This window comes from Dromiciops gliroides, chromosome 1, assembly GCF_019393635.1.
Source record: "Dromiciops gliroides isolate mDroGli1 chromosome 1, mDroGli1.pri, whole genome shotgun sequence".
Classification (NCBI taxonomy): Eukaryota; Metazoa; Chordata; class Mammalia; order Microbiotheria; family Microbiotheriidae; genus Dromiciops; species Dromiciops gliroides.
The window spans coordinates 335,002,206-335,019,559 of NC_057861.1; the positions used below are offsets into that span (position 1 = coordinate 335,002,206).

General features: G+C 37.3%; 1 protein-coding gene across 2 annotated transcripts in view; it reads right to left on the reverse strand.

Annotated features, from left to right (window-relative positions):
- Positions 1 to 438: 438 nt before the first annotated feature.
- The window catches only part of GALNT1 (polypeptide N-acetylgalactosaminyltransferase 1), a 168,871-nt gene continuing 151,955 nt past the window's right edge, over positions 439 to 17,354 (reverse strand). For both annotated transcript variants that reach the window (XM_043989268.1, XM_043989262.1), the window contains exons 9-12: positions 16,093 to 16,232; positions 13,370 to 13,468; positions 10,383 to 10,517; positions 439 to 2,580 (exon numbers count right to left, since the gene is read on the reverse strand). In XM_043989268.1, the coding sequence (XP_043845203.1) occupies positions 2,434 to 2,580; positions 10,383 to 10,517; positions 13,370 to 13,468; positions 16,093 to 16,232 (521 nt within the window). In that variant the 3' untranslated portion in view covers positions 439 to 2,433. The remainder of the gene's footprint in view (positions 2,581 to 10,382; positions 10,518 to 13,369; positions 13,469 to 16,092; positions 16,233 to 17,354) is intronic.

Genomic DNA, 17,354 nt, shown 5'->3' on the forward strand with positions numbered 1-17,354 from the left:
TTCTGGGGTTACTACTTGGAACGTTACCCTACCTCAAAGTTTAATACAAATCAAACAAAACCTTAATTACTTTTTAGTTGAACACAGTAAGGTAAAAAATGTTTCCACAATTTTCAGAGCAATGCACAAAGCTATATATTCAAGAATGCTGCTGAGGACAAAAGAACAAAAACATTAGTACTGGAGTGAGTTGGGGAGAATGTCCATTAAGTAAAAAGGGTAAGTAACTACAGAACTGTTCTAATTGCTTATCACCCATCTCTGTCACATTCGATGTCCTTAATGTGACATTTCCCTCCTCATTTTCATTGTTTTGCCTTCTCTTTTCCATTTTTTCCTTCCAACACAGCTTATATATGGAATGATGTGCATACAGCTGTAACTGAAGGGAATCCATTCAACACCACTAATAAAACCAATCTCAGGCACAACTAGTAGTTAATCTTAAAATTTCAAGACATTATTTAGGATTTTATTTTTTAATTAAAAAAAGAAAAAAAGAGAAAGCAATGGGGTTATCTATCACGCTCTAACAATAATGACCCAAGAAATTAAATCTCATTGCTCCATGGCTCTCGTATAGTAGGGTATTTCCAGCCTATAATAGCACACTACTAAAGCATAAATTTTTGGTCACAAAATTTACTTGTAAATAATAGGCCTAAATTATTAAAGCATAAGTTCCACAGAAAAGATGGAATTGACAAAGCCAGTTGGACAGAAAAAAAAAATCAATTTCTGATATGTTTCATATTCTAGAGTAGACTAGAAGCTCCATGGGGCCTGGTCTGCATACTCTGGTCTGTAGTGCACCCGAGAGCACCTAGTATAGGGGATCCTGTGGATGCGCAATACATATTAGTTAACTTAAATAGATTACTGGACAATATATATACAATCAACATGGCAGGTACCCTTGGTGATGAAGTTATTTTCAGCAACATTGTTAAGTACAGGAAATATTTTACACTGCCAGCAGTGAATCTCAGAATATCATCAACAAAAGGAATAACAGTTAAATATGAATCTTGCAAACAGGATGAAAAACTTGTACATATCAAAGAACTGTTTTTTTTTAAAGGTTTCTGCCAACTTGTAAACTCAAATAATCTTGTGGTTCAAAAATTAGAAAAATCCAAATGGATTTAACTAAAATGGAATTTCAGTAAGAAATGCAGGACTGATTTATGAAGCACTTCTTTGGCTACCTTATTAAAAAATGCCAATTAAACATTTTCTGTCAGATTTTATTAAAAAAAAAGCAGCAGATCAACATTACAATTCGAGAATCTAATCTAAGTATGCACTTGACAATGAAGCACATCTGAGTATGGAGGAAAAAAAAGGTTTTCCAGAAAACCTTCAACTATTTGATCTCCAGTTATTCAAATAATAAACCACTTTTGCAGGCCTTTTGTTGACTGGAATCATAAACAAATAACCAAAGATTTATTGCTATGAAAACAAATCTGTCGTACAGTAGTATGAGTCTTGGGTATTAAGCATAATCAGTCAAGTTAAGTTAAGAAATTGAAAATGCACTAAGAAATTTTTGTTTGTGAAAAGTCCACAAGCCAGGTGACCCAAGAGCAACTGAGATGCCTGGTCTAAACTGAACAAGTTAGACATTACGCTAAACCTCCGTTTCTTAGAAGGCAATAAAAAAGTTACAATTCCAACAGCCCACAAACCAAATACAAATAAAAAAGTGTGGAAAAATGAACTGATGTTCAAAGAGCCAAATTTTTTCAGCTCAATTAATTTCAGCACCCCAGGAAAAAAAAAAGCATCCATGACTATCACACAGATGAAAACAAAAGAATGTCATTGGAATCAGTTATTTTTCCCCACTGAGGTATAAAATCTACATATAAATTTGATACTATACTATAACAAATTGTACTTCTCATAGTTTTGATTTAATCTCCTTTAAACCCTGTTTAATATAGTTTTTGCTGTAAAAATGTTACTTCATGATACTGAATCTGGTTCCAGCTCTGTTTTGTTTTTCTTATATCAATATTTCATATGCTGGTTACCAGTTCTAATCAGGAAAAAAAAATCTTGGAAATCTCTTCATTATGATAGCACTTTCAGCGGAAATTACTGATGTGCAAAGCAAACTATAACAATATGTGCAGCTCTCCAGAGAGCATATTTCGTTGGTTAAGTTTTCATTGTCTAAATATTTTCTACAATGATTCTTTGATGAAAGACTCTTTCAATCTTGTAAACATCAGTGTGCACAGTTTCACGTCCTTAGAAAGGAAGGCTGGTTCACAGCTAGTGAAAAGCAAGAGTCAGAGTTTTAATGGCTGATAAACCTGGCATCCTGCAGAGCAGGCAAGCACTTTTCCTTTTTTGCTACTTAAGAATGTGGCAGAAATGTGTGCTGAGGTAGCCCAGTCAATCCTTTTTTTTAAAGTAAGTGTCTCAGAATATTTCTGGAAGGGTGACATTTCGAAGGAGCCACTGTTGAGATCGGCTCCCACTGCAGTCTCTAATGCTGGGCACCTGGCTGTCCTCCTCTGTGGCTTTGTCCAGGCACTGATTACTGTTCACATGCTGCAGGGTTAACTTCTGTAAGGGATGGAAGAAAAAGAAAGTGATCATTATAAAAGAGCAAGCCTCTTGTGCACTTTGGGTGCTTATAAACTATCTCCTCAACTTAAAAAAGTAACTTCTAGGAATTACATAAATTCTAAACTTATTATTTTCCCAACACACATTATTTTTAAGATTGACATTAAAATGACAAACATTTTAACAGGTCCATACATCTGACTTTTACTGCTCAAGTGCCATTGTCAAATTTTAAGGAGGCAGGCATGCTGTATTTGATGTTTTCCATATGCTCATTCTTAGATAAATTTTTACTAGTCATAATTAACCTTTGTAGGGACAAGATGGATAAGGATTACAATAAAATAAAATCAAGCTCTTAGAGGTCAGTGACATTGTATTAACATAAGAGATTCCAAAGCAGCAGCTGAGGACACTATATAGTGAATAATTCCAAATATTTAGCCAAACATCAGAAAAATTGTAAGGATTTTACCATCACACTTTTATCTAATTCTTTCATTTGTAATTGCCTTTTTAAAAATTACGTATTCTTATTTATTTATCTTTATTTCCTTTTTTTGGAAGAACGTTCCCCTCTAACATAAAAAAAGCTTTTTATTTTCAAAAGTCATGCCTTTATTCATGTTTTCAAAAGTCTTCCTTCCAATAATAGCAATAATAACTAGCATTTATATAGCTTTTAGGTTTCCGAAGGGCTTTACAAATCTTCTCTTATTTGATCCTCACAACAACCTTGTGAAGTAGGTGTTAGTACTATCCCCATTTTTACAGATGAGGAAACTGAGCCATTCCTTTTCAGTCACACAACTATTAAGTGTCTGAGGGCATATTTGAACTCAAGTCTTTCCAACTCCAAGACCATCGCTCTATCCACTGAGCCACCCAGCTGCCTTCCCAAAAAGGCTCCTTTCAAGTGAGTGGGTTTGAATTGTTCTCTTGTGACTTAGGTCTCAGGGTTACATTTGAATATACAGTAATATTTAGTTTTCTATTTTTAATTAATTTTTTAAATGGTCTAATACAAAGGACAACAAAACATAACACACTGCTAAAGTTGGCAAGCAGACCATGCAAACAAACGGATGACCCCTCCCTCTGCAGGAGGCTCCCTCCTGATCTTCAATGTTTGGAAAGCATTGTTTCTACAAGTCATGGTTAAATATGTATGGATAGAGAATGACGAGAGCTGACATTTTTTTTTCTTAAAGAAGACATAGAATTTCATATCACAACATTTCTGTTTAATCAGTACCCATTGGCTAGGTAAAGCCAATATGATGGAAGTCAGTCATTGAAATTAATTTATATATTTAATGTTACAGCAATCAAACCAAAGAACTACTTCATAGAATTAAAAAAATTAAAATTTACGTGGAAGAATAAACAGCTGAGATTAGCAGGAATTATAGAGGCAAAAACAACAAAAAAGTAGGGTTAGGTACTTAAACTGCATAATAATAACTACTAATACTTATGTAGTACTTTAAGGTTCATAAAGAGCTTTACATACATCATCTAATTTTATCCCCACAACACCCTGGGGAGGTAGATGCTATTATTATCTTCCTGTTGCAGATGAAGAAACTGAAGCTGAGGGAGATTAAGTAACTAGCCCAGTGTTACACAGAAACCACTTGCCTGAGGCTTGATTTGAACTCAGGTCTACAAGTCTAGCACTCTATTCACTTTGCCACCTAACTGCTTCCTAATTATACTATCAAATTATTCTATGTTAATCCAAAATTATAACTAAAGGCATGTATTAGAATATTCCTGATAAGTCTAAAACTATAAAACAATGAGGAAAGAAACACCAATCCATAAAATCTGTTAGGGAAAGTTAAGTCAAGAAACATTTATTAAGTACTTACCATATGCTAACCACTGTGGAAACAAACAAAAAAAGGCAAAAACAGTCTTTGCCTTCAAGAAGCTCACAGTCTGATGGGAGAGACAACACGCAGACAACTATGCGCACACAAGATATATACAGGGTAAACTGGAGATAATTTCAGAAGACAGTAAGTAGCATGAAAAGGCATGAAATGAGGAAATGAAGCATCCTGTTTAAGGAACAGCAAGGCTGGTGCCAAAGTACTGCAGAAGATATGCATGGGTAATGTAAGAAGAGTTGAAATGTATAAAGGAGACAGAATGTGCTAGGCCTTAAAAGCCAGAGAGGATTTTATATTTGATCTTGGAGGTTAACAGGCATCCACTTGAGTTTATTACTATGGGGAGCGTCTTAATCAGACTTGTCTTTTAGGAAGATCATTTTGGCAGCTAAGTGGAGGATGGGCCAGAGTGAGGAAAGAATTGAGGCCAGGAGACCAAGGAGAAGGCCATTTCATTAGCAGAGATGTGAGGTGGTGAGGACCTGCACAGGGGAGGAGCTGTGTCAAAGAAGAGAGGGGATGTATATGGAGATTGTTGCAAGGAAGACATGATAGGAGTTGGCAAAAGACTGGACAAGTGTATGGCCAAAATGAGTTAAGACTATCGCACAGCATATATGAGAAGAGGATAAAACATCAAAGTATGTTAAAAACCTAACAAGCCCCAAACTGAACTTGTCATCTCCCCGCCTCAAACTTCTCAGCTTCTGTTGAAGGTACCACCCTCTTCTCAGTCACATGAAGTTCACAACCTATGTGTTAACCTCTACTTCTCTTATTTACCCCACAAATGCATGCTGTTGCCAAGACCTGTCTGTTTACCTTTATAACATAACTCTTCTCTGAGGCATATTAACATTTTTATCACAGATGTTTAAGCCTTAAATCTAAATCTATAAGGAACTTAAATCCTAAGTGAAAACAGGCATACATTTGCTTCACTGTTTGTGGAATTACTTATAGCTTCTTGTACTTCTAATCAAACATTATTTTATAAATATATGCCATTTTAAATAAAGTCCTGCAGTCTGGTAGAAAGTTTTATTTTTCCTTTTCAGGTTTATTTTCCTTAATTAGAATCAAAGACAACTTCTGTTTACTTTTATGAAATCTTTTTTTTTTTTAAAAGGCCTAATGAAATGGTAAGAGATGCCTGAATGAAAATATAAACTTGGGAAAGTATTTTTTTTCCCCAAAATAAAATTATCAGATTCAATCAATAGAACTACATACACATTAAAGTTAATAAATATGAAAAAACACATTAATGGAAGAGCTGGGACCAGCACACAGGTATAGGTCCTTTTTACTCCAAATCTGGAGCTGCTTTCTTCCACAACATTAGGGAAAATCTCATGGACAAACTGGCACTTGACCTAAGGTTAAGAAGGAGACAGAGGCAGCCCCATTAAAGGAGGCAGAAAACAAATGAGAACCAGGATAGTATGGTGTCCCATAAACCAAAGGAGAGGAGGAGCCAAGTGTCAAATAATGGAGAGATATCAGAGGAAGATGAGAACTGGGAAAAGACTTTTAGACTTGGAGATCAAATGATCACTAGTGAATTCTGAGAGAACTTTTATTAGAAGCCAGATTTCAGAGGACTAAGGACAGAGTAAGTAGTGAGGCACTTAGAGGCAACAGGAAAAAGCTTAACTGTGAGTAAAATAGAAAGCATATGGCAGCTTGAGGAGAAGTGGAGATCTGTTCAATGTAGAGGAGATTGCAGATAGTTTTGTTGAAAAAAAAAAAGAACAGAAAAGGAGTCAGAAGGATCTGGGTTTGAGTGTCAGCTCTTGGGTGAATCAAGTAACTTTTCTGAGCCTCAGTTTCCTTTTCTGTAAAATAGGGATAATGATAACATCTCCTCCCTGGGTTGTTTCAGAGAACAAAATGCTCTATCAGTAAAAGTCTTTACTATATACACATGTATGTGGGCAGAAGAAAGGGTAGATAAATGAGCAAGCTTTTAAGGAAAAGCAAATGGCTTGAACTCAAGGAAATGGATTGAGGGGCTAGTCTTGGGATGAGCAGAAAAACCCTCACTTCTGAAAGAGGGAAAAAGAGAAAGGAACAGTTAAGGAAAGAGATATAAATGGAGGCAGTAAAGTCAAAAGGTAGTAGATTAAAAACAGTTCTACTACTTGCTATCTAAGTAGGCAGAAGAGTCACCAGTCACAGACTAAAAAGACAATGGAGATAATTAAGCAGTGAATAATTCAGAGAATACAATTCCAGAGGAAAGCAAAAAGAAAGGGCTCAAGCAAGGGAACAGGAAGGTTTGCTGAAGTGAAATGAACTGTATAAGTGGGGGTAAGTCTCTCAACCTCTGGTACCTTATTTTCCTTAGCTACAAAATGGGGATAATATTTATACTTCCTCCTTCATAGAATGATTGTAAGCAAAACAAGTCAAGAGTTACCTAGATTTCTTAGGAATATGGCAACAATAAATCATAAGAATAAGCTAGAACAAACCTTAGAAATCACCTAGCCCAATCCCTTATTTTACAGATAAGGTAAGTGAGGCTCACAAAGGCTAATTTGTCTAAGGTCACATAGGTAGTAAATAGCAGGAAGAATTGGCATTTAAATTCAGGTCCTCAGACTCTAAATCCAGTGCAGTTATTATTAGTATATAACTGAGGTGGAAAGCTGGGAAGACATAACCGGAAATGTTTTGATGTAATATGATTGACTGGAAAATCATGTTTAAATTATACCACTACTTACAATTCAGCTTTTATCTAAATTTTAAGAGGAAAAAGTGTTTTAACCCACCTACTCTTAATACATTAACCTATTATAGTATGAGAAAATAATTATTAATAATGGATTTCTAGAGAAAACCCAGAGATTATTTGTCCTTTCTCTCCCTCACCCCAGAAAGTTCAATTCCTGCCTGGGATGAGCCCAGGGGAACAAAGGAAATGGAGACTGATTCTTTTGTTTAGCTAGGGGAAGAAGCACACCTAGAAGCTGGAATATGACCTTTTTGTATACATACTCTTTGGGCCACCCTCAAGTCACGTCAATCAACGGAACAGAATGATGCTATAACCATTTAGCTTAGATCAATGTATAATGACCTGCCTCTATCTAAGGAAGATAAAACCCTGACCACACCAGGGTCAGCTTCTTCTGCTCTGCTGAATTTGATTTTGATTTGTTCAGAAGTTCTGGACAGTTCTCTTCTATTATTTCCATAATTCTAGTGCTAAGGTTTTTTGTTCTGTCATATTCTTCTGAGAGTTTTGTGATCCTTAGGTTATCTCTATCCACCCTGTCTTTGAGATCTCTATGTTTTGCTTGCATAGTGAGATTATTTTCTTTCAGTCTTCTTGGTTTTTTGCTTCTCTTTTTCTAGACTATCTTTCATTTCTGTGTGTTTGCATTCCCATGGGACAGCTAGGTCCCAATGGAGAGAACACTGGCCCAGAAGCTGGGAGGACCTGAGTTAAAATCTCACCTCAGACACTTACTAGCTGTGTGACCCTGGGCAACTCACTTAACCTCAATTGCCTTAAACATCTGGGGCTATCTTCAGTGGTCCTGATATATATCTTGCTACTGAACCCAGATGGCTCTGGAGGAGAGAGTGAGGTTGGTGACCTTGCACAGCCCTCCCTCCCTTCAATCTAATTCAATGCAAATCATGACATCACCTCCTTGATGTTATGATCCTCTTCCAGAAGGAAGGACAAACAACAACATTTGCATTCTTGATCTATTGATCTCTCTTTCAGATTGAAAATTTTCTATTTTGCTCATTATTTTTGTTGTGCAGGATATAAATTCTGCTTTTACAATTCTCAATTAAACCAGTCAGAAACAGAGTGTTGTGGTTCCATAGTTTCCTCAACTTCCACAGGATCTTCTGTCTCATCAAGAGTTGGATCATTTTCTTTTGTTTTGTAGTATTTATTCACAGATTCCTGAACTCCTTTACTAGGTCTGGAGACCATATTTCCTCCTTTGTTCTTGTTTTTCCTGTTGATTTTTCTGTTTATGTTCAAAGTTTTTGAGATTTCTTCTTCCTGGAATCTTTGTGTGTTCAGTCCCCATTCTCCACCCCACCTTCCTTATTATTATTATTTTTTTGTGTGTGGGGTGCGATGAGGGTTAAGTGACTTGCCCAGGGTCACACAGCTAGTAAGTGTCAAGTGTCTGAGGCCGGATTTGAACTCAGGTTCTCCTGAATTCAAGGTTGGTGCTTTATCCACTGCGCCACCTAGCTGCCCCCCACCCCCTTCCTTATTATTGCTCACTTCTGAGTCCCTTCCCCTCTTATGGTTTCCTTGGGGGCTGGATCTAGCATCTTAGCCGCCTCCCATATTGGGGAATTCACAATTAGCCAGCCGGGTTTGCCCCAGATGTCTTTTGGGTGGTCACGATTGGACCCACCAGATACTATGCTTTCGCCTCAGGCTTGATGGAATGCCGCACAGTTCCCTAAGCACATCTCCCTGGCAGTTCAGTGCTTTGTAACATTGGTGGTTTCAGGTTGTAGCCCCTGCAGGTGGTTGCTCATGGAAAGGAAGGGCTATGGCCAAACTGGCTGTTGAGGCCAGAGAAGACTTCTACAGCCTGGAGATGGGGGGGGGGGGGGTGAGGGGAGGAGGATGTGTCCCTATGGCACCGGAAATCGGGGTGGGGTATCTGGGTGGGTTGTGATGTAAGCCTGCGTCGTGTCCTTGGGTTTGCTAGTGTGGCAGTGTGAGAGGCGGGAGAGGGCTGTTCAGTAAGCTCATGATCAGTGAGCATCATCTATTCCTGGGTTTTTGTTATTTTTTTTTAAACCATGGTTTGGATTCTTGATCCTAGGCCACAGAAACAGTTGAAGTTGCTTTATCTTTGGGGTATAATTTCTGTTTGGGGGAGGTTAGAGAGGTTGTAGGGATGACAAAACATGTGTAGTCTGCCTTTTTGTCACTCGTGTCAAAAAAGTGGAATACATGTTCTAATAAATGGTCTTTAAGTACTTAAGTGAAAGGCACATGGACTCAGAAGAAAGAAGAAATGAGTTCAAATCCCACCTCTGACATACACTGGTTATGTAACCCTGGGCAAGTCACTAAACTAATCAGTGCCCCAGTGGCTCTAAGACTTCAAGTTACAAAGAAGGTTCCACCACCACCATCATCATGTCTAGTATTTATATAGTGCCTTCAGGTTTACAAAGTGAGTTATAAATATTATTACGGTTTATTCTTATAACACCCCTAGGAGGTACATACTATTATGATAACTACTTTACACATGGGGAAACCAAGGCAGAGAGCAGTTAAGTGATCTGCTCCCAGTCACAGATCTAGTGCCTGAGATCAGACTTAAATTCAGGTCTTCTTGACTCTAGGCCCAGCATTCTAGCCCCTGTGGCACTTAGCTATTCCAAACTTCATTTGTGGGGTAATTGTCTCACTGGAAGCTCCCTACGCTGATGAAGATGTCTGGTACCCCACCCTGCTTCTCAAAAAGGAACATATTTATAAATATGGAAGATAGCAAGAATGGTTAAGGATTTTTTTTTCTTTTTCAAAAATTCTTTTTTTTTTTTAAAAGAATACTTAGTACTAGTTAATAACAGTTAAAGTAACAGTAACAGTTTAAGTAAAACCTAAAAACAGCAGTGGGGAAGGAACCCGCTCTCAAAACCCACAGGCTTTAAGCATGAAAATACCTGCTCTGTTGTAAGGATCATTTAATTATAAGAAAAGGTTAAGTACGAGTAACTATTTTACTACTTGCCATTACTTGGAGTAAAGGAAGTTCATACTTCAACCCAACAAAAAAATTCACTTTGTCAGAAATAAATTATATAATATAAAATGAATTATCATCTATATTCTTAACAACTTGGGTTTTATTCAACTCAATAAAATAGAACAATTACAGGACTTACCACTGGGTCATATTCCCAAAGCTGGTTGCCTTTAAGATGGTGGCATTTGAGCATTGTGACTGGGCCATTAAGTTTGGAGACATCTAAACATAGGTCATCTGTGCGGATTTCTTTGTTGGCAGTATAGGAGAAAACCTTAAAAAACCAAAATGTAGACATTAGACTCATACAGAATCAGACAGAACTTCACAGTTGGAAGGACCCTCAGAGACCATCTAGTCCAACCCAGTCAACAAGTAGTCATCTAGTATTTCCTTAGAGGTTTTCAATGAAGGAAAGCCCTCTATCTCCTGAATACAAATGAAAGAAAAAGCATTTATTAAGCACTTACTATGTGCAAAGCCCTGAGACAACCCATTCCACATGCAACATTTTTCTTGAGAGGTAGCCCATTTTGCCTCTTTGCTATTTCCACTCAGCGTTGCTAGTTCTACTCTCTGGGGCCAAGCTGAACCACTCTAATCCCTCTTCCACATGCCAGCCTTTCAAAACTTGAAAACAGCTATAGTGTCTTACCTTCTCCAGACTGAACACTGCAGTTTCTAAAACCAGTCCCAATAAAGCGGAAGAACCTGAAGCCTCTCAATGTTCTAAGGACCTTACAGTGTATCAATGTCCTTAAAATGTTGTGCCCAGAACGGAACACAATATTTCAGATATGATGGGATCTGACTAGGGCAGAATATAGTGGAACAATCAGCTCCCACAATCCTGGATCCCAGTCTGTTTTAATGTTACCTAAGATTACATTTGCGTTCCTGGATGTCATATCACATTGCAGATGCATAATGATCTTAAAGTCCATTAAAATGTCTTTTTTTTCCCCAGATAAACTACTATCTAGCCATATCTTCCCCATGCTTTACTTTTTTTTTTTTTCTTGGTGAGGTAATTGGGGTTAAGTGACTTGCCCAGGGTCACACAGCTAGAACGTGTCAAGTATCTAAGGCAGATTTGAACTCAGGTCCTCCCGAATCCAGGGCTGTGCCACCTAGATGCCCCCACAACCCCCTCATTTTAGAGAGAAATAAACTGAGGTGCAGATAGATCAAAAAATCTGCCCAAAGTCACAAACTAGTAAGGACCTGAGGTGGGATTTATGACTCAGGATCAAAGATCTAGGGTCCCTTAAGGGCCATCTAGCCTGAGCCTTTAAACTTATAAATGAGAAAACTGAAGCTCAGAAAGGTTAAGTGACTTGTTCAAGCCCATACAGATAGGACTCGAACCCAGGTCTTGCAAATACAGAGCCAATATAATAAAGTATTGGGCCTTTCCCCTCTCCTCTTTCCATGGGACCCACTGCCTCCTCACTACACCAGGTCCTTCAGACTAGGAATCCCTCCATATAATCCCTAAGGAATAGGTGGAAGAGGAGTCAGGCAAATAAAAGAGATGGAATGAGAGGAGATAAGGACTGGAGGTGATTAGAGACCAGCTAAACAGCTGTCCTTATTTTCATCAACAATATCATCAGTGATTTGGATGAAGCCATGTTTGCCATACTTGTAAAAAGGGAGGAAAGCTAAAATTTAGATAAAAGAATCAGCAACATTTCCTTTTTTTTTTTGGTGAGGCAATTGGGGTTAAGTGACTTGCCCAGGGTCACACAGCTAGTGTCAAGTGTCCGAGGTCGGATTTGAACTCAGGTCCTCCTGAATCCAGGGCCGGTGCCCCATCCACTGCACCACCTAGCTGCCCCGAATCAACAACATTTAAGAAGATCAGAATGAGCTATAATACTGGGTAGATTTTTGGGAGGGGGGGCAGGGCTGGGTAGTTATTAACAAAATAATTTTAATTGTGATAAATGTAAAGGTTATTATAGAGCTGAAGCTCAATAATATAATGAGAGCACTAATACAGGATAGGGAATACTGAGCTTAATAAGAAGTTTCAATGAAAAAGACAGTGATTTTATCCGACGGTGAACTCAATATAATTCAACAATGTGATGAAATAACCACCTTTAGAACCTGAATATGATCTAGAACAAGGGTGGTAACAATTGCACTATATTCTGCATTGATTCGTCCCTAAACGAAACACTGCATTTGCTTCTGGGAAGCACAGTAAGGACAATGAAAAAGTAGAGCATATTAAGGAGAAAACTGACTCATCTAGTTGAAATAATGTGTTTTGAAGAAAAGAAAATGTTAGCAGGCACATGATAACAAGTCTTAAAATATTTAAAGGACTATCATGTGGATGAGCAAATAAGATCATCTGGAAGGCAAAACTAACACCAAAGATTGAAATTAGAGAGAAACTAGTTTTGGCTAAACAAAAATAACAATGAAATATGGTCATGGGTGGGGAATGGGATGGGGGACCTTAAACCGATTTCATCAGTATAGGAAACTTACTCCAGCAAGTTGCAAAGTGGCAAATTTTCTGCACCATAGAAAGCTGCCTAGAGTACTGGGAGAGTAATTGACTTGCCTAGGGTCACAAAGCCAATAGATGTCAAAGCCTGCACTTGAACCCAGGTTTTCTGGCTTTGAGGCCAGCTGTCCATCCACTGTTATAATGCCTCAACAAAAAGAACTGGGCCATCTTATTACGCATTGGAAGAGTTCAAATAATTAAAGTCTGAGTAACAACCCTTAGCAGTCTAGCATCCCCAGGAGACCTTTGCAACCCTGCCATTCTATAGTTAGTTAGAGAAAACAAAGAGGGTTTTTAGAAATACAAAGAGCAAAAAAAAATTAAATTAAAAAAAGAAATACAAAGAGCCTATTATGAAGGGCAGACATTAACTAAAAAGAAAGCAAATATCTTGCATCAGCAATATAAACAATTAACACAGAGAGTCTCTGAAAGAGCTTCAGTTCAATACCTGTAAGATTTACATTCATTCTACCAACAGGTCTTATTCCCCTTATAAAAGCTGGGGAAATATTTTCTGGAAATGGTTATGTAACTAAAAAACAACAGAACTTCTATTTAAATATTAAAAATTCCTCTCCATGCTTTATCATACTCACCTGATTGCCTCCCATACCATGACAGTTAAAAATTCCTACTTTTTCATTTTCTTTCCTTGCCATGTTATCTAGACACTGATTTGTTTCCACATTTCGGATCTGAAAGTAAAATAAATAATGATGGAAAGATACTGAACTTAAGAAAAATAAAACCAACCCCAAGGAACCAGTTATCCCGACCACATGCCAAATCACAGGAGTTATAGTTTGAGAGAACTATTGCTATTCATTTAAAATTCTTTGGTTTACTTCCTTTCCTCCCACTCTTTTTGTCCCATATGTAGTGCAACATACCACTTGGAGGCAAGGGTTCAGATAAACTATTACTTTAATTACAAAAAAAATCCTTTAGTAAATTTAATTACAAAAAAATCCTAAAGTAAAAGCAGCCCTTCAAGGAGTATAACAGGTCAAAGTAGCAAGGAAGTTCGGGGAGGGGGGGGGGGACGGGGGAGTGTCTCAAACTTTCCCCTTAAATCATCATGATCCTTATATATTCCTGTCCCACAGTTAGTTTCCGGGTTTGGGAAACAGCTAGTGCTAAGGTTACCCAGATGGGAGATGGACTGCCATGTGTGAGGAACAGCAAGTAGGCCAGTGTGGCTGGATCACAATGATCGGAGGAAGGTAAAGTATAAGAAGAAAAGAAAGGTAGGAAAAGACCAGGAAGTGATGGGCTTTAAATGTCTTTGATCCTGGATGCAAGAGAGCTGACTGAGGCGCCTGTGTGTTTGTGGGGTGATATGATCAGACCTACACTTAGCTAAGTGGAAAATGGATTGGAGTTGGGAGACATGAGGTAGAGGGAGCAACAAGAAAGTCAGTACAAGTCCATTGACTTGTGATGAGTGGCTGTGTGAATGCAGAAAAGGGAATGAATGGCAGAGATGTTATTATAAATGTAGAAATGACATGATTGGGCAACAAGTCTGGATATGTAGAGTGACACTGAAGATCCTAGAATGATACCAAAATTACAAGCTTTAGTGACTGGAAGGATGGTAGCGCTAACCCTTCTGTTACTGGAAGGAAAGGAAGAAGGGAGGATTTGAGACTGTTTTGTTTAACTTGCTTGAAATGCCTGTGTGATATCCACTTTGAGATATTCAAAAGATAGTTCATAATGTGGAACTCTTCAAGAGCTTGAGAAACTAGCACTGGATATATATGGGAGCTAGTGAGACCACTAAATGCAGAAGGAAAAAAGAGAGGATCCCAAGACAGAGCCCTCGGGAACATTTACGGGGAGTAGTCATGACCTAGATGAAAACCCAGCAAAAGACTAATAAAGAGCGATCAAATTGATAAGAAAATCAGAAGAGAGTAAAAGAAGGTAATTAATAGTAGTGTCAAATGCTCCAGAGAAGTCAAGGATGATTTGCCAATAAAGAGACCACAGGCAACTTTGGAGAGGGCAGTTTCAGGTGAATGATGAGATCTGAAGGAAGAGAATAAGAGAAAAGAAATTGGAGGCACCTAGTGTGAACAACTTTCTCAAAGTTGTAGAGCTGAACAAGAGAGATACAGGATAACAGTAAGTAGAGATGGCCAGATCAGTGAGGTTTTTGTTTTTGTTTTTTTCCTTTTCCCAAGAGGAGGGGAGATTTGGGCATGTCTGTAATAAGCAAGAAAGTAGTCAGTAGATGGGAAGAGAATTGATTAGATAAAGAGGGAGGATGAAATAGGAGCCAATGGGCTAGAGAAAAGACGGGAGGGGAGGGGATCAAATGTGTAAAGGGATGACTTTGGCAAGGAGAAGGCTTGCCTTCTTCAGAAATAATTATGAAGGAGGAGATGGTCAGGAGCTCTCAGTGAATGGCCTCAATTTTTGAGGGGAAATCTCACTCTCAAACTAGTTTAAGGACTATGGGTGACCCTGGAGCCCCCCAAAATGCCCTAAAACCCTGAAGATTACACAAAAATATAATAACTGGTAAGAGATTAATTTTTCCAACTTTAGAGAAAATTCCTAATGAAAACGGAATTAATTGATCTCTAAGATCTCTTCCAGCTCTAAAATTCATTTTTCAGTCATACACTGTATTGATTTTCTGAATAATTTTTTTACCAAAAGCAAAAAGATAATGTCCAAATAGAAAATATCAATGTTGTACCTATGCAGTTATAAATACAGTCTATTTTGAATTCTCTTGCAAGTTTTATATTTCTTCATTCACATATTAGTTTTCTTTTGGATATGAACTTCTTTAAGCTTTGATTAAAGATAACCAGAACTATGGATATTTTCATGAACAAATTGGTAAACCTAACTCAAAAACAGAAAGAGGAAGGAAAAAAGGAGAAAAGAAAGAGCAAATAGTATATATAACTGTATTTAAAAACTATAGATGCAGAAATGTAATTGCATGGCATGTGAGGAGGAATGATTAAATTAATCATTTAAGACAAATCTGAGAGAAAGATTAAAAATGATTTTAAAATGTACTGATGTAATTATTTTACTGTCTTAACACATAACTAGGTAAAAAAATTATTGTAATCTATCTATAATACTACGATATGATAAAAATAACTATCCAGCAACACTGGCTTAAAGTAATCACATTCTGGCATGTTAATAAGAGACATAAATTTCTGATAAGATGGATATTTCAGGATATGTGGTTCTAATAGAAAGGTATTCCTTTGGTGTTGAAGGATTCAATCACTATCATATTAAATAAAGATGAGACACTGGCAACTATATAACAAAAATTTGTTACCTCTCCCAAAGAAAAATAATGGCGTGGAATTTGGGAATCAGGATAAACATTTTCCAGGTACCACGAAAAAGGTTTGCACTGTAGTTTGTGTCTTAGCCCAACTCTTGTTGATATGTCTCCATAATCTACCTTTGTAACTCCTGTTGAAAGAAATAAATGAATTTTCAGTAAATTACAAAATAATATGTTTTAGTTCATTTAGTGAATCTAACAAGTCAGGATAGATATGGCTGGAGATGGGGGGAAAGAGGAGGAAGGAAGAGAGAAGGTATCACTTATAGAGGTGTACAACTGACCTACTGACTTAAAATGAATCCTACTTCGAAGTATCAAAGGTACAAAAGGAAATTTGTTATTGAATTGAGGTAGCTAAGTGGTACAATGGATAGTGATTAACTTTCAGTCAGGAAAATACAAGTTAAAATCCTGCCTCAGACACTAGCTGTGTGACATTGGGCAAGTCACTTAACCTTTGTTTGCCTCAGTTTTCTCATCAGTAAAATCGGGATAATAATAGTATCCAACTCCTATAACTGTTGTGAGAATAAGATGAGATATTTGAAAACCTTATATTACATAAATCCTGGCCATTATTATTATAATAAACTGTCCATTCCAAGTTCCTCTGAAGAACTTAAATTCATGTGAAAGTTGAACAAAAATCCAGTGACAAACTGTATTTAAACCAGATAATATTTGATATTAGAAACCTCCTAAACATAATAAACAAAAAAAAATCAAGAATTACTTCTTAGTATAATCAAATGACAAAGCAAAATACAAAGTAAATATGAAGACTGTTACTACTCAGATATTTTGAGAATCAATGACGAAATTATCAGTGGCTACAAAGTCTTAATTCTTCCCCTTGGCAATTTCATTCACTCCCACGCCTTTAATCATTCTCTCCATATAAATCACTCCAAAAGTCTTTACTTTGAATTTTCCCTCTTCTCTTTCCTTCCACATCAGATCAGTTGGTAAATCCTGTTGATTCTATCTCAGCCACATTTCTTACATCTATCCTATCCTTCCTCTCAACCTGTTAACAAATACAGGTCAGACCCTTCTAACCTAATTAGCTTCCTAAATATTCTCCCTGTTTCAGTCTCTCCCTTTCCCACACTTCACATAGCCGCCAAAATCTTTCTAATGCAGCCATCCCTACTTTAAAAAATTCTAGTGACTTCCAATTGCCCATATAATAAATGAGGATAAAATATAAACTTCTTAGCTTGGCATTTAAAGCTCTTTACAATCTG